Genomic DNA, 26,223 nt, shown 5'->3' on the forward strand with positions numbered 1-26,223 from the left:
TCACTCTGGATCACACAGGGATTCAGTGGGCTGCAATTAGTGTGAGATCCTGCACATAGGATAGGTGGCACTGGCTGCATCACTCAGTCAGCAGGACACAACAGGCTGCCACAGTGCTATCATCGGGCATTAAAGACACCTGCTCTCAACACAGGAGACCTTTGCCTGTTTGTGTTTTAAGCCCTTTGGGATGATTGCTGTGAAGCACCAAGTGTTTTGGCATTACCCCAGCCTCTGTGTGGGTCACTCACCTTGTCAGAGATTTTGACGAAGAGGCTGAAGCCTTCAGAAGATTTTAGGAGCAGCCTGTTGGAGATGTTCTGGCAAAAATCCTTGGCTTTTGTGCTGGACTCCACCTCAAATGCCTACAAAGAAAGGAAGACCATCACCACTGCTACCTCATGATTAATTTCTGCTTCATGCTCTCTTCGAGGAGCTCTAGGCTCAGATATGTGAAAAGATCTAAGTGCCCACCACCAACGAAAGAAGTGATTTGATGGATTGTGGCTCTGGACTTGGGAAAAGGAAATTTGCAGAAGTTCAGCCATGGCACTTATCATTGGGAACTTGAACTTCTGCCCACCACAAGCATGGCCACGTTTGCCTGAACCACCAGAACCCACGTTCCACATACCATGAGAGAATGGCGTGTTGTACCACAGGGACACTACTTGGCCAGCCCACCTGGGTGACTGCCATGGTCAAAGGGACCAAAGCCACGTGCAGAAGTCCCCTCTGCCTCCTTCTACTGGCTCTTACACAGATGCGTGTGTATAAAGCAGCTTATTACTGGTCACATAGAAAAAATACTCAGAGTGATAAGAAGTCCCAGGAGATCTGTAAAACCCCGTTACAGAAAAACATGGGCACACACACAGCTACTGGAGAAGAATACCCTTTTCCCTTCGTGGGTGTGCACTGCTTTTCACATAAACTCCCTTGGAAATACAAGAATTTAGTTGTGCCCAAGGGCATGATGAAAGAGAGGAGCAGGCAAGCCTCACTGGAAGACTAATCAGTAGCATGAGAGAGCAGTACCTGCAAGGGCATGCCTATCTGCTCCAGCCTCAATTTATCTACATGCCTTATTAATGTCTAAGGTGATTAATGAAAGGTTCCTGAGTGCAGATGTTATGATTTCTGCGTCATCTCAGGTCAGAATGGGGAATAATTTTAGTTTCCTTCTTGCCAGCTCCCTGCCCAGTCCCTGGGACTGGTACCCAGCTGGGTATGGTTTGGTGGACTGAATCTGTCAGTCGAGGCTGCAAATAACTGATGGCCAAGGCCTGTGAACCACTGATGGCGTGGATGGAGATGAACACATCCTGTTTCTCTCTTCCTGGGGTCAAAATTTGCAGTGAAGGCTGACTCAGCACCCATGTCTGGAGAAGGTGAATTGCAGGAAATCAGACCCCTGAGCTCCAGTCTTCTATCCTGCCTCATCAAGGTAGATAAGGATGGATCTTTCTGATGCTGCTGTTTCAGACTCTTCTGGGAAGGCTGAATTTATTCTGAATCAGAAACAACAGTAGCCTTTTCTGGGATTTTAATAAGAAAACTGACATCCATCCTGACAAAAATGAAGTTTCCTTCTATCCCATTTACCTCATCGGTGTCATCAGGAAAGTAAACCTTGTGGAAAATCTGGGTGGTTTTGTGTTGAATGGCTTCCACCTCTACGAGATGGGGAGGGTACTTTCTGGATCCATTCCTGCAAAACAGGGAGAGGCAAGTGCCATAGCATCAGCAACATCTTCCACCCAAAGTCCTTTTAGTTCAGTTTGGTTGAATGCAGAGAAAGGCTGTGAGCTTCCAGTGTCCCTCCAACTACTACCAAAATATCTCCTACTTGTAATTCCTAATGCATATTTGGATGCTGTGACATGGTCAGGACTAGGAGGTCTTTTGGTGCTGTACCTTAGGGCTTTCTGGAGTCTTTGGATGCAGTCTGCTGCCAACGGGTGATGTTTTCGGGACTGCAGAAACCTCTGGACATGGGGCAGGAGGATGTTACTTGGAGGGAAAAGGCCTGTACACAACCACAGCAGCTCCCAGCCTTTCTCTTCACTGTACCTAAATGAGGAGAGATCCAGGAGGAAAAAAGTTATGGCATGGACACTGCTCTGTGCTTTGGCATGGGTGGGTGGTTCTCAGCTAGAGGGGAGGAGACATGCTTAGGCTCCAGATCTCCTTTGCCCAACAGAGGCTAGTGTCTTTGGGCCAAGCAAAACCAACAACTCTTACTTGATGTGGTTGTCCGTAAGCTGCTTCAGGGTCTGGCAGTAGATTTCATCCTTCAGAGGCTCAGCTTTCAAGGCACCTTCAAATATTTGGTCTGTCAGCTCATTGACTGAGCGGGTCCTTTTGGATGGGTAGTCACCCATGTACTTCAGCACTGGTGGGAGGCAGGAGTCAAGGATCAGCTAAGCGGGAGGTCTGGAGAAGCCTTTCTGTTGATGATGTGATAAAAGACATCCCACATTTGACTACAGAAGTGGCTGCAATTTGGTGGAGGGGGCACAGTGATAAGGCTTTAAATTTCTTTAGGAGATGTCCAGCGAGCTCTCTCTCTTTTTCATGCATCATCTCAGGTCAGAAAGAACCACTTTGGGGTTGGGATGTAGGCCTAGGAAAGCTCTGTGACTACTGTGTTACCTGATCACACATAGTGATACCACTGTAAAAGACCAAATTTTCAGCTGGTGTCATGAGGCAGAGCTCTGCAGACAGCACTGGAGCTGTGGTAACATAAACCAAATGATGACCTTCACCACTTCACCATATTGTACCTATTCTGCATGACACAGGTCACAGTATTCTGAATATTTGTGTTTAACATGGAAAGGAGAATGATAAAATTGCAGATGTTCTCAATTTTTACCAGTCCTTTTAGTTCCTACTACTGCTGTTATTTGCTGCTAGGAAGAAAACTGTAGCAGCAGTAACAGTGCTGTAGTATCAGTACCAGGTTTATACCAACAGAACTGTTCAAACTAAAGTCTGGATCCTAGAGCAAAACCCTACCAAAACACAAAGGTGACTTCCACAGATTGGATTTATATTTGTACTCAGCTTCTTTCTCCCATGCTGTCTTTATTCTGCCAGGAAAGTGACACTCAGGCATCGAACCCTGTCCCTGAGGCCATGAGGACTAGTTTGCATCCATAATGATTAGGTCTACTCCCTTCTACAGCAGATGCATCTTGGAGAGTTGAAGCAAGCTGTCGAGTTAACCACTAAGCGATGTGTACCTGCAAGACTCAGTAACTTACTCCCTGGACCTTGCTTATGGAGAAGACACCCATCAGCTCTCAAGGATGCTCAAATACAGATTTCGGCATCAGATCCATCTCCAAGTCCATGACATGGTCCCAAAGCCCTTAAGAGGGACCAGAAACCTTTCTATGGGCTTTAGTTGGGTCTCTGAAGAAGCTGCTCAGCCCTTTGCTTGTCAGCCCTGTTGCCCAAGGGCTGCCCCAGGCAGTGGAAGGATATCAATGAAGGCCATGCAGGCTTCTTGGGACAGCTCCTCACTCCCCAGTATCTTCTTCAGCAATGGCTGTTTGATGGGCTCACGGGTGTAACACCACAACTTGTCCTTCCCACGGCTCTTGGTGATCATGACCCTGCTCAGGGTGTGCTTGGGTGGTGGCCTGGTGGCAAAGGCAAAGCAAAAGGAAAGGTGGAGAGGTTACAGGGATAAAAAGGACTGTGTGTAACCAGTGCTTCACCTGGAAGGTTGTTCACAACACCAGAATAAAGAACTCTTACACCAAGTGGCTATTCACAGTTTTATAGAGTATCCATCTCCCGCTGTGTCCAAAGATAGTCATTTTTCCTTTCCTAGGGCTCAGAAAAGTCCCTTTTGGACCCTATCCAAGCACCTTTTCTACTGAAGAAAAAAAGAAAAAAAAAAAGCTTCTAACCACAAGAGAAGGGGTGATGGCAATGGGTGGTGAGGGAGATGGGCAGCAACAATGAAAGAATATTGCCCAGTAGAACAAACCCACCAGGGTGAAGACATCTCACAGGACTTGGTCTGTCTCCATGGGCTGCCAACCCCTCTAAACAGGAGCGGGAGTTTTTTGATCAGTCTGGTAAGCTACATTCAGCAGTGGTGCATGCTTTGGAGCTGAGATGAAAATGTCCCCACGTAATTCACCTGCTGCCTATGTGGTCTCAGGCTGTGTAAGGGATCACTGGGAAGGAATACTAGACCACTAAGCACAGCCTCCCACATAACATCAAATTTCATACCTTTACACCTCTGCTGAGCCAATTAAGAAATCCCTCATAAAACCTTGTCTGTGGAAAATTTATAACCCATATGCCATGTCCTAAACTGGAGACTGCAGTTATATAGAATCACACAAAGGGATATTTAGAGTCTTTTCCAGCAAAAAAAAAAATCCTGATTCCCAAGCTACTTGGAGATGGATTCCTACATCTGCATTTTTTTGAAAAGGTTGAAAAAATCACCTAAAATAGTCATAGGAAAATTCCTCCAAGGTGTATGGCTTCACCCTCTCTTCACTGTCTGAAATTGCCATCTGGGAGGTTCTGATAACGTCTTGTCGTTGGTCAGGGGTCATCGTGACGAGTGCCTGTGGGTTGAAAAGTTCTCTGTCACCTAATATGTTTGATATATTTGAAGCATCCAGGGAGAGGAAGCAGATACAAAATGAAAAGACCGACAGGGAGTAAGAATAACCTACTAATTCCAGTTAATAGGCAGTAAGTACTGTGCAACTGTTATTTCTCTGTGCCATTCTCAGTCACTTACATAAAGAATAATGTGTTTCCATCACGTGGATCACTTCATAATGAGGAGAATGTGTTTTGGATCCTACAGCTGCATATGTGAATGTAGTGGCTTCCTCTAACCCCAAATACAGTGGAAATTAATCAGGCCAGCTGGAGGATGTAGCAGGGTTCATGGATATTTCAAGCCATATGTCTTCAAAGTGAAGAGATCAGAGGAAACGCTGAGACACTACTACAACAGATCACTTCTGACTAGGACAACTTGCCACCTCTCTCAGCCACACTGGTTTCCACATTATTGTCAGGAAGACTGGCTAGATCTAAGCTCTCCAGGAAGGCTTTGACCTCCTCAGGCTTTGTATCAAGTTGTGCTATGTGTAAGACAACTTACCACAATCTCCAGGGGAGGCATGGTGACCGTAGGCAAGACATAGACAGAATCTGTCGGGAAATCCCCTCTCTGCTTGGTCCGTTCATTGAACCCGTTAGCCCACCCTGAGTTCATCACGTGTTCTCCTGTGTCCTGGTCAAGAACTATGAGGTCTCCTTTCAGGAAGCTGAGGAACCCAGATTCTTCTCCCACTGCAATAAGAACAACCATTAGTATTTTTATTTTTTATTTTTTTCCCCAAATCCCTTTGGAGTAACTAATATGCCTACATGTTTGCCACTGGATCAGACTACTTACTTACCAGGGTTTGGGTTGTCTTGGAGAGTGACCACATACTTGGATCTTTTCCTTAGTCCTTCAAGGAAGGTCACCACAAGGTCCCGGATATCCTCTGCATTGTTGGAGGTGAAAGTGTATTCATCTCCTTTAATGGTGGCCAAGGTGAAACTCTGTCCTTGCAGTTTTCCCCCTCTGGGATATGTTTTCATAGAAGATATAAACAGGAAATATAATGGGCTCAAGAGGCAAAGCCTGGGAAAAGACTGCTTTAGGGTAAGATCACCAGCTAAAGTTATTCTTCCTTACCTGCTGCTTGACACAGCTGTGATCTCTGGAAAAGAGAGTTCTAAGAGAACCTGCTCCTGTTCATCCACAAAGTACACCCCTGTCCAGTTGACAGCTACAATCACATCATTTTTAGGGAGGCTTGGCCCTGGATTGTAGGCAAGACATACAATCTGTTCAGGAAGGGTCTTATGATATAAAATATTGTGTATATTTCAAAGGAAAATGCAATGTTAAAAAAAATCATTTATTTTTAGTAAGAAAAATAATGGCAGAATCATAGATTGAGCCATTGCTAATCAGGATGCACCAAAAAATAATGTGTCTAAAATAGACCACATAGATGACCCATTAGGTCTTATTGTCTGTGAAGTTCCTACTCTTCTTCCTTTTGCCTTTAACTACCCCATGCTCCAGGGATGTGCTCTACTGACTCACCTGAGAATTTGAAGGCTTCATAAAACCGAGAAAACAGCAAAGGCCACTTGAAACGTGCAAAATCCACCACCTCTTCTTTGACTTTTTTGGGATCTGTCCTCTTCTGAGTATAAATTCCCTACCAACAAAGCAAACCACAACCAACATGAAGCACAAACCCAGTTATATCTAGGAAGAGAGCAAAACTTAATTGAAATTCATCCAATCCACGCCATCTGAAGATCTTGGAATCAACATTAATTTATATCTCGATGATGTTAAGGGCCAAACCAAATCCCACAGGAACAAGTGATAGGTTGGACAAAGTCCTAGCAAAATTCTGGTTCCCACTTGAGGAAATAGTTTGCCTCTGAGAAGTCTGGGCGAGCTTCTAGAGTGACAAGTCTGTGTGGGATTAATCTCAACTAACTTTGGGTTTCCCTAATGAAGGTGTCTGCCTTTCAGCCTGACAGCCCTTTAGCTGGAAATAGATACTCAATGGCCCTTAAACATAGGCAGCTAGCTTCATTTAGGATGTTTTCAGAAACCTGAGACTACTATAAGTAGCTGACAGGTAGCTGGTGGAGGACCTGCAAGATCCAGGCCTTTCTAGACCATGAATACCCCAAGCAACTGATTTGTGACCCTGTGTTTCCACTGGCAGAACTGGGAGGTGAGACCAAGCAAACATGGAGATGCTTGCATTTAGGGGTCTAAATCTGAAGCTGGCGCCTGCCTTTTAGTGAGTGCCAGTCCTCATGCCTGCATTACCAACCCTCATGGTAGTAATGAGTTATGGGAAGTGTGGGTTTGATTAATCTGCAGGAGGGTGTCACAGATAGACACCAGGGATGTTTTACACAACATCTGGCACAATAAGGTCTCAATACTGGGACATAAGACGCCACTGTACTGCAAAGAGCAACACCACAATCCTGTCTATCAGGAATGAAACCCCAGAGGTGTTATTTTTCTTCTCACAGTGAACCTCTGCAGGTTGTCTTCTTCTGTCAGACCTTGCATTGAAAGCAGTGGTAATGCAGAATACGACTAGTGCAAAACCTTCCCTTTTCTTTTGCTTTAGCTTCAGACAAGGCCAAGAGCTGAGCTACAGTGTCTGATGTGTGTTTAGAAGGTACGTGATGCTACTGAAGCTACTTGCCAGTTGATCTATTGTCCCACCTTCTTATGTGCAGCTATAATGAGCTGAGCCCATTTCTCCACCGTTTTCGAAGCTGTGATCTCTCTGTCTGGAATGTAGGATGGAATTAGGTTTAGAAGCCTTTCCAGTACCATTTCTGACCCGTAGTCCACGTAGTACTGCTGAGAAGCCAGTTCTGCCAGATCTTCTTCCTGTGGGAGTCAAACAAGCCAACTCAATGCTGCTACCAGGCCACTCACCACAACATCCATCCTCCACAGCTCAAGAAGTCCTCTGTAGAGGAAGAATTTCCTCTCAGTAGAATTTCACCGGTGCTTTGCACATCCAAAATTCAGGAAATTGACCAGTATAAGCTGCAACTGAGCCACAACATGTTCAGTGATCAGCACCAGGCAAGGCATTGTACTGTGTGAACATGCTTTACCCTCTCTTTCCTTGAAATTCAGTCTGCTTCTGACGCCTGCAACATCAGGTGCCTGCAGCAGTGGGTGATTTTCCTATGGTAAACAGAGTTTAGTGGTTGCAAACTGTGTGTATCCATGAATTTGAAACTTGAGAAGCCCAGCAAAGGAAGCACCTGTGCATAATGCAAAACTGTAAAATGTTCCTTTGGTTCAGCTGCATTCCAAGCACTTTGGGATGAAATAATAGAGCTACTGAGATAATAATAGCACAGGGAGATGAGGAGCAAGAGAACAAGAGAACAAATTGATGCAATAAAGATGGGAAAAGATGCTTTAGTTCCCAGGGTGCCTGGACTCTACTGGTCCACAGGAGAACAAGTAGAATATGAGGAAGAGGGGTATCCAGTTTGACACCTGGATGATTTTAAACACAAGCAAGACAAAATGTGATGGACACTGTCAGAGATTTTGATGCTTCTTGAGATGCTCCTTTCAGTGACACTGGAATAATTCTGTAAGCTCACAGAGATTTTAGAGGCATAGGTTTCTGCTGCCAATGTCCTTGATATTGGATATTGGGATTATTGCTTTGTTTGTATTGCACAGCACAGGCCTGGGTATCCTGAAAAGCCTGTCATAGGTCTAAAGCTTAGCAGGAGTCACCAAACAAGATCCTGTCGTGTACTCCTGATCGGGTTACAGGGTTCCTGTAGCCCTCCAAACTGAGGCTGATGGATGAGGTGGCCGTTCAGTCTCCCACCAAAAGTCAACAGGAGAGGGTGCTCACGTACCGCATGGGAGAGTCTGGTATATTCCCAGCCAAGAGGATCTGATTCCTGCAGCTCCTGTTTCCTAAGTGTACACCATAATACCCAGTCTAGCAGGTGGTCATGGAGGAAGATTTCTCATCCCCTTTGGCGGAGCGTACTTTGCCATGCCAAGGACATATGCTGGATAAGACCAGAAGCTGTTGAGGACACTTACCTTGTCACACCGATACTCCCCAAACTTCACCCCTCGGACGATCTGTTGGTAAATTAGATTGGTGGCCACATTGTCCTCACTTGGATTGTGCCAGGGGGTGAAGATCTCCTTCCTGAAGAAGAGCCGCCACGGCGCGTTGCGCTCCTGTGCTCCTTGCTCTTTGGCATACTGCTCACACTGAGACACAGCATCCATCACATGGTCATTGCCGCTCCCCAGAGAAGAGACCTAATCAGGGCACAGGAAAAAGGTGGAATTAATCTAAAGGCTGATATCTCTACGTAGAGATATCTATGTCCAAGGCACTTCTGGAAGCCTCTGGCCCAACCTCCTGCTCAGAGCAGGCTCATCTTTGATCAGGTTGCTCCATGCCTTTTCCTGTTAATAACTTCTGAATATCTCCAAGGAGGGAGATTTCATAGTCTCTCTGCAACACTGCTGCAGTGTATGACTGTTACTGTGAAAATCCTGCTGGCCTCTGCACAGTAGACATGTTTCTTCCTGACCTTTTGGCTTGCCATCTGCTCATACTGCAGTGTCCTTCTGCCCTCTGGAAGATATGTTAAAGCAAGGGGAATCTCCCATTTCTTTTATAGAGCCACTCAGGATCAAAAATTAAAACATACCTTGTCAAAAAGCGCGATGTAAAGCGAAAAGCCAAATCGGTCCTTCAGGCTGATTTTGTCAGCCAAAGAATTACAGAGCTCTTTAGCAGTCGTTGCAGAGTCTGTCAGCAGTGTTTTTGTTGTCCCATCCATAAATGTGACAGGCAGCATGATCGGTTTCTTGGACTTGGTTGCCTAATGAGGTTAAAGTCAGACTTTATGAAGGCATGCAAATTTCAACCCCATCTAGACTATTTACCTGTGTACTCTTCCCCCCCAGCAAGTGGTAACTGTTTTCTAATTCCTGGTTCCAGTGACTGGCTACATTTCAATGCTTCCATAATGTACTTCTCAACAGGATAATGTATGGTCAGCCACTGGAAGCACTTGGAAATCTCAGATTTTGGAAATGATATATTCAGTCATTGAAGTGTCTAATCTAGTAAATCCAAGAATGCTCAGGAATGCTTCTGGGCACCGAAGCACAATTGTCTATGCTAGTAAAGCAGCACAGAAAATCAGTATATATTGCATAAACTGGGCTTGTTCCAACTATAGCTGTCCCTGAGCATGCTTGGGCATCTGTGATGCTCCAGAGCCCGTTCTTAGAAGATGGTTTGCCTGCAGCCACCTTCATCTGGAAGAATTCCTAGCATACACAGGGGCTTGCTCAATGCCAGCTAGCCTCAGTGCCCGAGAACATTCTTGTATACATTTAATTTACAAGTATTGATGTTGGCAAAGGGCATGATCTTCAATATACACTGGGGCAAGGCCAGGATGTGAGGGGAATGCAGTATTTTGGAAACACCTGACAATTCTTGAGAGAAATAGGCATTTTTGTCACGCTGCTGTCTGTCCTGCCAGAGATGTGGTTCCTGTGATAGTGAAAGGCTCCAACACTGAGCCCCAGCTGCCTGGGGAGAGGATGGAGGGGCTCATACCTGCAGTTCCAGCCAGCTGGGTGGCTGTGTCCTTGTCCCGTTGGCAAACGTCCTCCGCAGCCTTTCTTCGCAATAGGGAGCATAACCAGGGGGGCCTCCATTGATAAAGTTCCTTAAATACTGTTTGCAGCAGGGAACACTTTGGTTAGGCCATCAGCTCAAGGAGCCAAACATTTGCAAAGGTTAAAAAGCAAAGATTTATTGGAGAAAAGCCCTCTGGGACTGCTAAATGCAGGGATACCACTTAAGCTCAGGGCTTTCCTAAACTGCATTGCTGGAAGCTGAGAGAGGGTAGGACACTCTGCACCCTTGCCTTGTTCTTACACCATGCATTTCTGGCCTCAGTGGAGGTAAAATACTGGCCTAGACAGCTCTTTGATCAAAGCCAGTGCAGCAGATTTTATGTTCCTCCTATTGCTGCCATTGATTTAAATCTCTAGAAAGTATTTTAAAGATGTATCATAAAATGCTATTGAATGTAGGCCAGAATGATGGGAGTGAATTAAAAAAAAATATATATACATATAAATAATGATCAGGAGAACTGTAAGCAAATGTCACTCAAAACACTTATCTGCCAATTGAAAAGATACTTCACAATTACATTAAACAGATGTTTCCTTAGTCAGATTTTAAACTGTATTTTAAAAGACTCTAAACAAGAATTCGAAGCACTTCACCCTATGTTAAAAATACAATCACGTTATTGTACAGAAAGTTAAATCCAGTGACTTCCACAATATGAGAAAGACACTCAAAATTATTACACAAATATATTGGCCAAACAGGTAGCTAAGACTAAGAGTTCTGTAAATCATATCTTTTAGAGAAACTTTATAGATAGATAGCTGTCTGAATGATAACACATAGCTGTTCCTTCAGTAACAGAGACTCTTCTTTATAACACTGACACTCCATAAATAACATGGGTAGAGAAACAGACATCTCCATCAATCATAACTTACAGAGATACTCTTAAATAGCTAGGTAAAAAAAGCAGGCTATATGGGTAGGAGCTGTTGCAAATGATTGCAAGCATTTGATGCTGTGTAAAAGTGTAGTTTTAATTATGCTGCTAATAATGTACGATGTATTCATATATATATTTTGTATATCTCCTTTTTGGGGTGGAACCTTCCCACCAAAGTCCATCATTAATTAAAAACAGGTACAAAGAACAAGAGTGAAGATATGTATTGACCCATGCTTAGCAGATGATGTGATAAAGGTTTCTAATAGGATCCAAATCATGACCTTCATATTTAGGAACAGAAAAACATACGTAAGCCTGCCTGCCTCATTAAACTAAATCCTTCTCAAAATGTTCAGTCCTAACTGATATATTTCAGAGTTGTGGAACAATTTCAGGGTAAAACGTTTTCTTGAAATTCTGCATCTTATTTTCCATAACATTGCTGTTATTAAAGTTAAACCCAAAATGAAAGGTTCAGGAAAAAAGTAACCAGGAATCTGGTAGAACATTCACAGTACATTTTCATTGCATAGCAAACTATAGAAAGAAATACTAACAGATATTTACCCTTACATGTTTTTTCTTCTATTAAAACAGTGGATAATTACAGCTAAAAGATAAGTTCAGGCATTAATTAAAAAATAGGTGAGGTTAACAAAACACCTTTTCTTAACTGGCTGATAATGCTTGGCTATCATCATTCAGCTGTAGCTATTGCAAGGTTAAAGCAGTAGTCAGTAAAGTCATGGTAAATCAGAATTTGGCCAACTACTAACTCCTTAAAAAGGGTACGGATAGATTAAAAGCACGATAGTAAGGTCTGGTGCTGATGTGGTGTTTGTCTCCCAGTCCAGATCGAGCTGAACTAGGTGGCCTGGGCTAATGTAGCTTCAAAGTGAAGCATTTACTGAACACCTGAAATTTTTGACTATTCCTCTGCTTTTTACAAAACAAAAGAGTGGGTCTGCATGGGAAAGTATGCTGTTGGGGGGCAGAACCAACATTTCATTGGGAGAATGTTTTATTTTGAAACATATCATCTTAAGGTGGAAGGTATCACTGGCGTCCCTCTGGATTAATACAGAGGCTTCGGAGGAGCTCCAAGACACGGCCCAGGTCACTGCCTATGCATTGTTGTTTGCAAAACTGGAGCTTGGAAAGGCAACCAGTGTGTGTGCCTGCAGGGGGTGTTCACACACATACTCAAGGAGCCTCGGTCACCACAGTCTGCCCGTGGGAACAGAAAATCTTTTGGTAGGAGATTCAGAGTGGGACCCTGGCTTATGGTCTCAGAATTGCCCTCCAGAGGAGCCCCTCTCTCTCCATGTACTATAAAAAGGAGGCAAGTATCTGAAATTAGATGGTATGAATACTCCCTTTTGTCCCCAGCAGCCCAAGGTGTAAAAAAGGGCTGATCTACTGCCCAAGATGAGTAAGAGCAGAATTAGCAAAAACCTTCCCCAAAGCTTTTGGGAATATTGCCTTGTATTTCAGCATGGACCAGGACTTTGGGCAGAAGTACATGCCTGAGGCTTCAAAGCTGCTCATAAATTATTTCTGAGAAGCGCTTCACTCACCTAAAATAATTTTCCATTATTAAAGATTTAAATTCACACAATCTCCTGTGACATGCTTTCTCAGATCTCATTTCCAGACATAATTTCATTTTCTGCCACTTTGCCAGTGATTTATCTGTTTTATTAGATTTCGTACTGGCAGGGCCTGGGGATGAAGAAGGGATTTCTATTCTTGGCTTCGGCTTTTTCAATACTGAGGACCTGATCTGATATCTATGGAAACTAATGGAACACCTTAATCTCCAGTGGGCCTGGGAGCAGGTCCAGGATCCAACATTCAAAGATCTGAGAGGCTCAAAGGAAGTCTTTTCATGTCATGGCAAAGCAAAGACAAAGAACTGAGCCCTTTGCCCTGAGCTAGCCAAACTCTTAGTCATGGGATTAACTTGAGCGGCCCTGTGGGTGTTCGTCAGACTTGAGGTGTATAAATCATTTGGAAGGCAGGCTGTTCAAGTCTATGAACAAAACACGGACTTTGCCCAAGAAAAAAAGAAAATACTTAAGAAAAAAAAAATGATTTTCAATGGTGTAAGCCACTTATCATCTCCCACTGACTTCAGTCCAGCTGATCCACACTGCTTCTGAAGATACATTACATAGAATTAGAGAATCATAGAACCAGTTAGGGGGAAAAGACCCTTAAGATCATCAGGTCCAACCATCACCCAACACTACCAAGTCCACCTCTAAACCATGTCCCTAAGCACAACATCCACACATCTCTTAAATACCTCCAGGGATGGTGACTCCACCACTGCCCTGGGCAGCCAGTTCCAATGCCTAACTATTCTTTCCATTAAGAAATTTTTCCTGATATCTGACCTAAACTTGCTCTGGTGCAACTTGAGGCTGTTTCCTTGTGTCTGACCTCTTGTCACCTGAGAAAAGAGACTGATGCCTACCTTACTACAACCTTCTTTCAGGTATCTGTATAGAGCAGTGAGGTGTCCCCTTAGCATCTATTTCATCTCCTACGTGTCTGTTTAAAGAGTTGTATGATTTCAGTATGAGACATTGTGGGGTAAGTTGTAGTACGCAGAAAGCTATGCAAACATACTTCCAGGTAAGTTAAACCTCTCCCTTTCTATGTGCAATTTTTTATATTAAATTGTATTTATAATTTGCCACATAGTACTGTTCCTTGACAAATTAGAGGACGTGCCTTACATCATACTGGCAAAGCCAGCAGATGCTTGACTGAATGCATAGACCTTTGGATGTGAGAAATGGGAGAAATGTGGGCATTCTAGCTGTGCAAATTCCACTTGTGACCTCTGATAATCCAGTTTCTGAGCAGAAGTCACCTAATCAATTTTGTTCATCTAGAGCGCAGGAGGCATCATCTGAATTTGTTGTCTACTTTCCCTTTCCCTTTAGAGTCACTGGAAAGAAAGAGTCATTTCTTAGGAGTAATTCATCTGACTAACTTTAGACATTGAGCTTGGGATCATATACATTTTTCTTCCTGATTAGGAACTTTATATCATTGTCATTCCTGACAGAGCTGAAGACCAGGATTTCTTTCACTGTCAAACCCAAGGGAAAAGCTGGTCCCAAGGATGGAAAAGGAAATGTATCAGCGGGTAATACCTGAGATAAATATCATCTCCAATTTACCTTTACAAACTTCTCAGAAGGAGCAAAACATCCCACACAGAGGGACATCAGGATCCAACCCCTGGCATGGCTACTTTTGGATGGGTTCTGGGTCAGCTGTTTGCAGATTTGACAATAGATTTCATCCCTGCAATAAGAATGAAGATAAAACATTAGAGTTGACAAGGTGGCGTTTTTCAGTGTGAGCAGACAGAGCCAGACCCTGCCTGCATGTGATACTTAAAGGTTCCTTTTGGAATTGCAAGGATATCAATTTAACTTTCCTAACAATGGCCACTCTGGTCATTGCACTCTCTAAAATGCCATCCTTCACCAGTTCTGTAACGTCAACTGAATTTTCCCTGTGCTTTGGATAAGATTTTCCAAAGTTGACTAACACTTCTTAGAGAAAAGAGGAGTAAAAGGCAGTGGTAATGTTCAGGTCTCTGAATGTCACCTCTGGAAGATGGAGTCTATCTTACAAAGATGGAGTCTTTCTTAAAAAGGTTTCCCAGTGATATCAAGTGACTCTTCTAAACTAACTTTCATAGAGGGCTACCAGCCTGGAGTCCTCATTTGCTGGCTGATACTCTTAGGACACCTGAACTTGCTTTGTGGAAGTCTTGGGAGCTATCAGATTCAGCAGAGGCCAAGGTTTGTCCAGCTCTTTTGTAAAAACAGATGTTCTCTGATACATTGATGGGTATCTCAATTTGGGAATTAACTTCCACTTTTGACTTTAACCTTTATTCTCCTCATGCACAATGAGAGACAGTACTTCCTCATCTATATGTGAGGCAGCAAAAACTAGTCAGCCAGCCTGTTATGCTGACAAACCCCATGGAAAAGCCCACGAGTACACTACCAGGACTGCCTGTGGAGCAGACTTTGTGCAGAAATGTACAGCTTCCTGGTGAAGTGGGAGGAAAAAATGAAATGGATTGCATTACAACACACACATAAATGGGCTAAACCAAAGATATGCAGTCATCCTTAATTTGGTACTTGTTAAATTTATTTAACAACTGAAATAAATTTCAGTTTTCCACTTCTGTGCCATTAAAATATTCATAGAAACAGAAGAGGTCTAAATGGTGAAACTGAAAACAAAGGGTGGTGAACAACAAGGGTGAGCCTTAATAAACCAATCCAGCAGCCACCAGCACTTTCAAAGCCTTTGAATCCCTCTGCGTTGCCTTTTGATCAGGCTTGAGATGAACACTAACGAACGTGACCCAGCCCAGCCCACATCATACAACACAACCAGAAAAATGAGAGCTTTACAGAGCTGCACACACCATCAACATCAATTGGACGAGAATAGCTCAATGAAGAAGGAATGAAACGAATGACATGTTTATGCCTTTGTCCTGATTTCTAACCTTAATGCTGGCCTGAGGATGCCATTACCAATAATGAAATGGAGCTTCTCCAGGTTGGAGGTGGGCCGGTCTTCGAGCATGCTATTACCTTGGAGTGTGGACTCCCCGTCATGAAGTCTCTTTGTCACCTGCCAACCAGACACATTGCTCTCGTTCAGTACAGCTAGCTGCTACGGCCCCCCACCCCACCCCAGGTGTGGTGTGCTCCCCCAGGAGGACTCCTCCACCTTTCAGGAAGGGTCTCAGAAGTTCTTCAATCTCACACATTATCAGTGACGGGAGGTTGTGGCTTTGTTGGCTTTAATTGCGTACTGGTGAAGCTGAAAATGGTTCTGCCTAGTCATGCTCCCACCTGCTTGGTCCTTGCCCAAGTTTTCTACAATAGCACCTTTGCAACCAAGCACTGGTCTGGATCCACAGCTGGGAGAGGGCCACCAAGGGTCATTGGAATAACCTCAGCTTATCGCCAAGGAAGGCCTGTCCTTTCAACTCCATCTTATTAAAAAAAATGTTAAAACTAACAGAATGGACCCCCTCCCCATGCTAATGATGCAGCCAAGAGCACATACGCATGGTGCTTTTTGTGCAGACAGGGTTGGCATTCATCCACCTACCAGCTCTCTGTCTCAGCTAGTCAACCCATTCTTCATTTAGAGCCACCGGGGAGAGATGAGCATTTCTAGAGTGCATTCAGAGCCACATTAGGATAAGATGGATTGGCTCCTGTTTCTCTCCACTGACTCTAAAGGGAAGGAGGGTGACTACCTCAGAGAGATCTTCATGCCATCAAGCAGCTACAGCCAGGTGAGATGGTGCCTGCTCTAGAAGTGGACACAAGGCAATGTGTAAAAGAAGACTGAATTCACATCTTTGCCTTGCTCTTACCCCTCTACCCAAAAGATTTTTTGCTCCTCACTCTTTAGGGGTGGTATTTTCTAAAGCTCTCAGCTTGGACTAACTGCTCCCCTAGGGAAATTTGCCCCTAGCACTGAAAAAGGGCAGAGGCAGAGGGTGGGTGAGCGCTTTTGGATACTCCACCTCCGCTACCTACACCCCAGAGGAGGGCAGGAAACTAAAAGCAGGGGTAACATTCAGACCATCACAAGTGGTGAGAGGTATTGGCAGCTGGATGGAGGGCTGTGAGAGAGGGGAGGGAAGGTGCTGGATGGATGGAGAACGAGAGCCGAGGGGAGGCCGGCGCGAGGTGCAGACTCAAGGAGACATGGGAAGCCAACCTTTCCCCTTAAACACTCCTTAAATCTTTCAGGCAGAGAGACAGGTAGCGCCAAACCCAGAGGAGGGCTGGTTCTATGTTGTCTAGGGAAAAGCAGAAGAGAGTCAGAGAGGGCTGCAGACAATCCAACGGCACTTGTGCTGCCAGGCGGCCAAGCGTCTCCTCTCACCTCCTCTGTCAGTTTGGATTTCTTCTTGAGGGTTAAGGAGACCAGTTTGTGCCGCACACTGTTCTTCTTGTGCCCATCAATGTGAGTACTCTGCAAAGCAAGAGGCATGGAGTGCAATGTGGTGAGATGAAGAGCCCTGCCGAGTAAGTCCTAAGATGAAGTCCTCCAAAGACACCTGAGAATGCCCTGAGGATGCAACAGGGATTTTTATTTTTATTTTTTTGGATTTCCACAGCTTAATCCCCTGGTAACTCTTGACTTCCTTCTCCAAGATTAAGGGCACATTTTTAATTTTTTCCCCCAGAGCAGATCAACACAAAATCCCCAAAAGAGGGACTGATGATACAGGACACTGCACTCCCTCCATGTACCCTTTGCGGAGGAGAAGGGAGATCAAAGCCCCATGAAAGACAGCAAGGCACTTCCCCAGCCGTGTTGCTGGGGGACATTCAGTTATCTGTGTGAAGGTGTAGGATCAACACCTGACACATAGGCAATTCTCCCTTTGTAGCATAATTGCAGAGGAAATTAGAAAACAGATTGGCTGCAGCACAGCTGCAAGTCATTTCTTTCCAACACTTTCCAATACACAAATATAATCTCTTGCAGCCATATCATTTACCTCTCCTTCTCCCTGCAGAGCCTGCAGTTCTTTCTTATAGGTCTTCTTTCCAAGAGTCTCATAGATTTTTGTCATCACTGGTATCTTCTCACCACCATCACTCATGGCTGTATGATATTTCGGCTCAGGGAGGTCTCCCATGAAACGGAGGATAGTGATCCACACAGCAAGTGCTGCCTGTAGGAAAATAAATTTGATCTTTAGCTCACAGCAGAGCAGTGGAGGAGGTGGTCAAGCCATGCTGAATCCATCAGGATCACCACTGTGGTTTCCCTGTACATCTGCAGGAGACAAAACACTTTCCTGCACCCCACACAACAATTCTGCCTGCAACACGTTCCTCATCTGAGTGAGCAAAAGCTGGGCAGGCTGGTGGTCAGGACCACAAGGTCAGGCTCATGTGCTCATGCCATCATGACCACGTTTGTGCAACATAAAAGGGGCTTGTTTCTTGGCTAGGAGATGTCACCCTTACAGAGAAGCAGTGACTGAGAACTCCTAACCCACTGCAGAAGAGGAGAACCACAGAGAAGGCAAATTCACGTCCAATGTAATGTTCATTATAGCCATGTGGGCTCAGTGCACTCCTGCCCTTGTACTTCTGGTTATAGGACAAGCATTTCTCCTCTCCTAGCTCTGCACTGGAGTACCTGGCGAGGTAAGAAACAACTTTTGCAGCTGCCAAATAACATCTGTACTAGCTTAACAATTTGCATCGTCCATGCCCTAAGCCCAGAACACTTTATTAACTGTTTTAACATGAATATCGAGGTACAGAGAAGGACTCACCACTATGTCCCTCTAATGCTTGCTGTCTTGTTTCAAAGCATGCTGGTGGGACAGTGTTTACCGACACATGATGAAGGCTGTATTCTCCACTGAACCACATCAATGTATCACAAAGGCAAACTGGTGCCCTTTGGGTGAAGAGCTCCCCGGGCTTCCTCCAACCCACCCTGCTCAAGGATTTTCATCCCCTGCCTCACCAGCTGGTCTCCTTCATCCTCGTGGTACAGGAGAGGCTGCTTGAGAGGCCGGCGAATGTAGGTGTGTGTTGTCGTGCCCTGGAAATATGTGGCAGCAAACTTGGCAAATTTGTACTCTGAAAGATCTTCCTCCTCTTCCTCAGGGAGAGGCAATGCTGCATCGAGGTCTTCTTCTTCCAGCTCCTTCTGGGCTCGCTCAAGATCCTGGTGGGAAAGGACGTCAGGTGCTCAGCATGGCTTTGGATGCTGAGCTACTCTTTCCCCTTGGTCCTGACTTGTCTGCCTATCTGATTTCCACCCCAAAAGGAAAAGCCAGCTGGGGGGAAAACCAAGAAATGTTACTAAGGAGCCCAAACAAAGCCTGAGTCCTATAGGACTTGCTTTTGCCCAGCAACATTCCCAGATCAGTAGGAGAAACATTAAGTGTGGCCCCACTCCCACCATGGGTAAAAGGTAAAAGGTGTCCAAGAGCTAAATGTAATGAACCGCGAGGGAGAACATCTCAGAGGCTACGGGTCCTCAACGATCTTATAGCAATATTGCTCCCTTCCATGCAGCAGCCCCGGAGAAAGCCTGCAGACTGCATGTCTGCCCCAACCACCACATGGCAAACTTCTGTAGCCATGAAAAAGGAAGGAATTCTTGAAGGAAGCCTTCAGAGATCCCCTTTTGGATTGCCTCACTCTACCCTGATAAATTCTTGTATTCCTAAAGCCTTTCATGTTATAGCCAGGCTTGTGTATGTCTGCAGTACCTCGAAGCCATTGGGTGCCTGTCCCTCCTGGCCAGGCAGGGAGGAGGTCATCCCTAGGAATCCAAACATTTTGTCCACCATATCTGAGTCATTCACTGGCTCGTTGCGAGCTTTCTCCATTTTTTCTAAAAGCTCTTTCTTCCGACGTGCTTCCTCCTTTTCCTTTACTTCTCTCTCCGCATCTTCACGGGCCAGCTGGGCCAGGCGTACCTGGAGGGGGACACACGCAAAGACTGAACTGCCTCCAAAGAGCCAGCTCTGAATTCTGCAGGGCCTGGATTTGCAAGGCAGAGTGCCTGGTGCTTGGGGCACTATGCCAGGAATGTGGCTTGGAGCAAACCAGTAGCATGTCTATGCCTCAGCTTCCTAACTGCAGGACAAAGCAGTAGGGTTTTCTCCCTCCTTAGTGCCTGTCTAGAGCCTCTGGTCCATGCACAGAGACTCCACTTACCTTATTTTTTCCTTTTATATATCTACCTATGCACACACACACATTATCTACACAGTGTGCCAGCTCCCCCTTCAGCCTTCATACAAGACCAAAAGGAAGCAAATAATAACCATAATCTCTGACATTCCTGTGCAGCAGATCAGAAATTCTGGAGCAGCTTCAGTCTAGTTAGAACACAAAGGTCTTTAGAGAATTAAATGCAAATAGGTCAAGCAGGGCAGAAATGTCTCAGATATTTTTGGCAATCCTCCTAAACAGAACAAACCCAAGCCCTGGAAAATGGTGATACAGAGCCTCAGAAAGAGAGCAGTCTTGGCGTACTTGGTGTTTCTTTTCTGCTTCCTCCTTGGCTTTCTTGGCACTCATCTCCTTTCGGAGTCGTTCCTCTTCCGCCAGCCGAAGTTTCTCTGCTTCCAGGCGCCGACGATACTGGTGAATAAACACAGGAGCCCTTCTAAATATTTACTGCTTTTTGGAATTTTTTGGTGTTTTTTAAACACCAACCCCACAAACATGTGAGGCAGGAGCTATTTGTCTCCCCTGTCCCCACATCCATTTCACGGCCATCTTCTCCTCCTCAGTACTCACCTCTCCTTGGAGGCGCTTGTAGAGCCTTCGGGCGATCATGCCGCGGGCGTATGCCTGGATGGTGAGGACAGCCCAGAGGCGGTGGCGGAAAGCCCTGCGGACCAGGTAGCCCCGGCACCGGGCCTGAAACTCGATGATGCGCCGGCGGGCCATGTGGTACTGCTTGTGGAGCTTACGGGATCGGTAGAGGGCCTGCAGTCTCAGGAAGCCGATCCGCATCTGCAAGAGGGAGCAGGATGAAACCAGTCCATCACAGCCCACAGGCTTGTCCACCCTAAACAGGTTTCCCTCACTAATCTCCTTCCTTTGTGGCTGCTAAAAAGAAATCAACTCCCTCCAGGACAAGCCTTCAGGAGGGAGGTTCTCCAAGAAGGTGGAGAAATGAAGCCCTCCAGCTGCTGCATGGATTCAAAGCTGAGGGAGGATGAGGGGAGTTTCTTCCCCACTGAGTGATAATGTTTCTCCCTTTAAGAGGCTTCAGGAGGTCTGGTTCCTCATATCAAGGTAGCTACATGCCAGGAGGCTGCTCCCATGGAGTTCCAGCACCTCCTATGGGTTCCCCTGCTAATCACTGCTCCTGCAGACCTCCTGCCTGGTAGCCAATGACCTCTTCTGTGGAAGGAGGCAACACCCTGAGCAGTCTGGAAATGGTTATTCCTATCATGTTGCTGTCTCTGAGGATGATATCGAACACTTTGGACCCCAGCATGCTTCCCAACAGACCCAATGTTAGATCAGAGGCAGCTAAAACAGCAAGAAAAGAGGGCCATGGACTGGGCTGAGGAGAGGCTGGGAGAAAGCCCTAATTGCAGATTTGGTCACACCTGGAGATGGAGTCCATTTTTTAGAGGAAGCTGCTTCTGAGTTTTCAGTCACCTGGAAACTGTGGGAAGACTTTTAAAACACCAAGTGACCATTTGGTACAATTGACATCTAAGTTATGAGGAAAAAGGTCAGTGAGAAGATGGTTAGGTGCTATCTTCGATGAGAAGGCAAAGTATCAAAAGCACAATTCCATTCATCCTGTCAACCTAAACATCTCAACCCAGTGGGGCAGATTGAACCAGGACACTCTAATTTAGGTCCCACCTGAAAGAGGGAGGAAGATACAGGTGTGAAGAAGCACCCACATACTTACAGCGCCATAGTTCTTCCTGCAGTTATGTCCACGCCAGTATCTCTGAATCATCAGGACTGAATTTCTCACTTTCAGGAAATTGGACCTGAAAAGGCATTTTCATCACTTGTGTCTGTGGCTGGACAGTTATCATCTCCAAATTATCATCTCCAGGGCCTCATTCTTTGGAGACTTTAAATTGAGCAACTGGGTGGAGTAAACTCTACATTTTTGGCCTGAAAATACCTCCTCCCCAACATTCTTTGCCTTTACAGAAAGGTCTGTAGAGGCTCTCTCTGATAGATCTCCACAGGCTCATACATGGGAATGGGTGGAACAGGAGATATTGGTAATAGTCCCTGCTTTCCCCCCCTCGCAACCTCCTCTTTCCTCTGAAATTGCCTCCCTGTCCGCTCTCCCTGCTTCCATCCCAGCCACCTGCAAATGGATATAAATTATCTAAATGTTCTAAACTATCAAGAGTAAACTCCAGCAACACCACCCTGCTACCAAAATATATTAGCTATATGGATAACAAAAACTAGCAATAATTATTCAATAAAATAAAATAAAATATAAAAGCAATATAGCAATATATTATATATAAAAGCATATATATAAAAAAATATATATAAATATATATAAAAGCAATATATAAAATATAAAAGCAATAAAAGCAATAAAAAATAGTAATAATTATTCAAGAACATGAGAATATTATATTAATTTCAGTAACATGCCTGAATTTTATATATAAAAGTCCTTACTAGTCATTATTTCTGTTCTTTTAGATGTCAAAAATAAGATTTTAGTAGGGAAAAAAAAAAAGGAACAAAATTTTAAATCTGCTTCCCCTAGCTACTAATACTGCTACCACACTGACTTGTACTTGTAATTAATATCAATTACTGGATAATTTATTTTTACAGAATTACTATGAAACAGGTTTCTTTGGCTAAGCTTTATTTACATTGTTTACATTTACATTTATTTACATTTTTTACAAACAAGCAAACCAAACCATGCAACTTTTTTTTTTTTTAATTCTGATTCTCATCACAACAGTTGCTTCATTTCTAAATCTTATTTAAGTAGACTAAGGATAGACCATAATTCCTGACAGCCTTTAAGAATTTCTCTCACTTTCTCACCACAAACTTATACCCTGCTACCCTCATCTGCTCCCTGCGTGCTGCTTAGACTGGTCTGGTCCTGTGCTTAGACACCCTGGGTACAAAAGCGTCTTGGAAGGACAAAAGACCTTGGAGGAGGTCTTGGAAGTCTCTGTAGGATTACTGTGGGGAGGTCCTATAGCAGCCTTCTGGTACCTAAAGGGGGCCTACAAGAAAGATGGGGAGAGACTTTATCAGGGAGCGTAGTGAGGGAGTGGTTTTAAACTGAAAGAGGGCAGGTTTCGATTGAAGATAAGGAAGAAATTCTTCCCTCTGAGGGCGCTGAGGCCCTGGCCCAGGCTGCCCAGAGGAGCTGGGGGTGCCCCAGCCCTGGCAGTGCCCAAGGCCAGGCTGGATAGGGCTGGGGGCAGCCTGGGCTGGGGGGACATGTCCCTGACCATGGCAGGGGTCAGAATTAGGTGGTCTTTAAGGTCCCTTCCAACCCAAACCATTTGGTGAATCTATCATTCTATAAGGTGACAAGGCTTCTCAGAGTTATTTGGCACGTGACTTTTTCTCAAAGTCTAAGGCCCAGCCTAAATTACAGCCATAGCTCAGACAAAGAGCACAAAGCCCCAAGAAGTGTTCCTGTCCCTTGTCTGTGCGTGGACGTGGCTGTGGCTCCCCCTTGCCCTCCACAACTGTGCCATGAGCTTCCAAAGGTCCGTTTACTTGCCCTCCTCCCAGGTCTGTGGCAACCAGTTTACAAAGGGAGCTTGTAAAAAGCTCCTTTGGCTTTGTGGAGAACACTGTTAGTCGCTATGGAGGACCTGATAACCCCATTACAGCCTTGTGGGGTTCCCATAAGACTGGAGGCTTAGCACTGCCTTCAGCAGAGTCCCACTACTGTGTTGATGTAGCAAGCATCAGCTCCCCTGAAGTCAACACTGAACAGGGAGAGAAGGTCCTATTCTGTCTGTTTTTGAGGCAACTAATACTGTTTTCCTCTGGTTTCTTTTAGTATTTTCCTCCAATACTTGCTGCAGCTGAGTGCCAAGTCCCCTCTCCCCAGCTAAAGTCAGGGCAGGTTGGACAGGCATGGAGGGAGCAACGTTTCCCCCAAGAGCTGCTTGTTAGCCCACCTCCAGGAGCCAGCAGGGCTCACACCTACCTGTCTTTGAACCCACGCACGACCTTCTGGATGAGGATGACTTTGTCTGTGATGGCTTTGTCCCTCTCAATCTCCAGCAGCATGTCGTGGTGATCCTGAGGGAGGAACCAACAACCATGTCAGAAGATCTCCATCTGCTTGAGGTGGTGCAAGTGCAAGGTCCTGCAGCATGGCCGGCGCAATCCCAAGCCCAACTCCAGGCTGGGCAGAGCATGGTTGGAGAGCAGCCCTGAGGAGAGGGACCTGGGTGTGGTGGTGGGTGAGAAGCTGGACTCTGCTGTGGGGCCAGGCTGAGAGAGCTGGGGGTGGTGGGCCTGGGGAAGAGAAGGCCCCGGGGAGAGCTGCCAGCGGCCTGCCAGGGCCTGCAGGGGGGGCAGGAAAGCTGGGGAGGGACTCTTGGTCAGGGCTGGGGGGACAGGACGAGGGGCACCGGCTGGAGCCTGGCAGGGGGGAGGCTTCGGGGAGGCGTTGGGAAGAAATTCTTCCCTCTGAGGGTGGTGAGGCCCTGGCCAGGGTTCCTTCCAACCCAAACTATTCGGTGATTCGATGGTTCTCTGATTTAGGTGTGGCTGGCAGGGTGCTATGAGGCCCTTCCCCAGAGAAGATGTCCAAAATAAACTCTTGGGACATTTTCCTTCCCAAACATACCCCACCTATTTTCTGGGGAAATCCTAATATAGATCCTAGCAATCCACTGTCTTCATTCCCAAGTGAACCAGAGCAGGAAGAAGACAGATATATAATGCTTTATAGTCTGAAAGCATCCAAATTACATTGGTCTTCCATGCAAAGCTCTCAGCTAATACCTTCCGCTATGGGACCAGCTCCCAGGAGCACTGGAGACATTTGGAAACAAACCCTTTTGCTTCCTCCAGCAAAAGCTGCAATGCCTCCACACCCAAGGACAAAAAGGCTTTATTACATGGAATTTCCTTGCCCTGAAACTTTCAGATGCACCAGCCTAAGCTTTCTTTTGATTCCTCCCACACCAAACTCCACTTTCTTTCCTGGCTGCAGCATGCTGAGCCCTGCCATGCTGGGTGCAGTGGAAGCAACTCTGCACGTTTCCTGCTTTGCTCGACCTCACGCTGCCCTTCAGGGCCTCCCAATTTCTCCATTTCCTGCCCTAACAGCTGTGAGATCTTGATAACAAGCACTGGAAAGAGCGACTAGTAGGAACAGCTTCTAGGGAAGGGATGAGGGTGTTCGTGCTGGAGATGGGTTGGGGGGGTTATTTAGATATGAGCCACCAGGGTTTTCTGCAGAGATTTTTGCTTGAGAGAAAGCTTTGCTTCCATCCTGGTCCCTGGCCAGCTCAGCTTCCTCTCCCAGGGGCAATGCAGGAATGGGTTTGTAAGGAGCAAGGAGTGTGAATGGGAAGTGGCTGCTCTCATCTCATGGGGACCTGAAATGCTGGGCTGCTCCATGATAGCCAAACTGATGCAGAGAGGGAAGCTGTAGGCACATCTTGTATCGTGCACGGACATTGCAAAACCAAAGTGAGTCTGTTATGCTCTCAGTCCCCCTCTTTGCAGGGCTCTGCGTGGACATCCCTCCTGCTGCTGTGCCTCTTGGGTGAAGGCAGGAGATGAGACAGTGCGTCACAGCCCAGGAGGGAAAAGGCTATGTGTTGAACGTGACTATTTCTGCCTCCACGCATGCATCAGCGCTGGAAGAGTGTCAGGACTTCCTCCTGCCCACTGCTTCCTAAACTGGCCCCAATTATCCTGCCTTGGCTCATTTTCTGCCTCCTGCCAGGCCAGGCCAGAGACCACGGATAAGGGACACATCTTGCGATGGAAAGGGGTTGGTAGGAGACCCCTTCATGGGCAAGGGTCCCAGATGGCAGGGGGGACGCGGAGTGCCCATACCTTCAGGAATATCTTTGTCTTGCCGATCTGCCAGTCGTCGTCCTTCCCGAGCACTGCTTCAGCAATGCGCTGGCACGTCCCACGCAGGTCGCCCTGGTGGGAAGCGGGGTGGTGTTCGCCAGGACCATCCTCACCCCTGCTACTCAATGGTGGCCATTTCTGGTCTCATTTCCAGCAGTTTTCTGCTAATAAGCTTCTCGCCGCATTTAGGGTGAGTGAGATGGGCTGAATATGGCCCCTTGGTACTCAGCTCCTTGTCCCTAGAATTTTTCCTCCACTTTTTAAAGCCCAGAGCACCACCACAGCATCTGGGAATCTGATGCTACATGATTACTTTTGGAAAGGATGCACTCCCCATAAATACCTCCATAGAGACCAGCAGAGA

The 26,223-nt window shown here is 45.8% G+C and overlaps 1 protein-coding gene across 1 annotated transcript in view; it reads right to left on the reverse strand.

The window, feature by feature from the left end:
- MYO7A (myosin VIIA) overlaps positions 1-26,223 on the reverse strand; it is a 94,226-nt gene that overhangs the window by 6,781 nt on the left and 61,222 nt on the right. Inside the window, 25 exon segments of the mRNA XM_040544483.1 lie at positions 252-365; positions 1,606-1,711; positions 1,918-2,073; positions 2,245-2,398; positions 3,496-3,653; positions 4,480-4,604; positions 5,156-5,346; positions 5,457-5,626; positions 5,741-5,867; positions 6,158-6,275; positions 7,319-7,489; positions 8,687-8,914; positions 9,313-9,486; positions 10,236-10,355; positions 14,403-14,529; positions 15,764-15,891; positions 17,167-17,256; positions 17,789-17,965; positions 18,775-18,978; positions 19,529-19,738; positions 20,301-20,408; positions 20,568-20,786; positions 21,706-21,790; positions 23,968-24,062; positions 25,839-25,931. Of these exon segments, the coding sequence (XP_040400417.1) occupies positions 252-365; positions 1,606-1,711; positions 1,918-2,073; positions 2,245-2,398; positions 3,496-3,653; positions 4,480-4,604; positions 5,156-5,346; positions 5,457-5,626; positions 5,741-5,867; positions 6,158-6,275; positions 7,319-7,489; positions 8,687-8,914; positions 9,313-9,486; positions 10,236-10,355; positions 14,403-14,529; positions 15,764-15,891; positions 17,167-17,256; positions 17,789-17,965; positions 18,775-18,978; positions 19,529-19,738; positions 20,301-20,408; positions 20,568-20,786; positions 21,706-21,790; positions 23,968-24,062; positions 25,839-25,931 (3,648 nt within the window).

Source organism: Cygnus olor, chromosome 1 (assembly GCF_009769625.2).
Source record: "Cygnus olor isolate bCygOlo1 chromosome 1, bCygOlo1.pri.v2, whole genome shotgun sequence".
In the NCBI taxonomy this organism is placed as follows: domain Eukaryota; kingdom Metazoa; phylum Chordata; class Aves; order Anseriformes; family Anatidae; genus Cygnus; species Cygnus olor.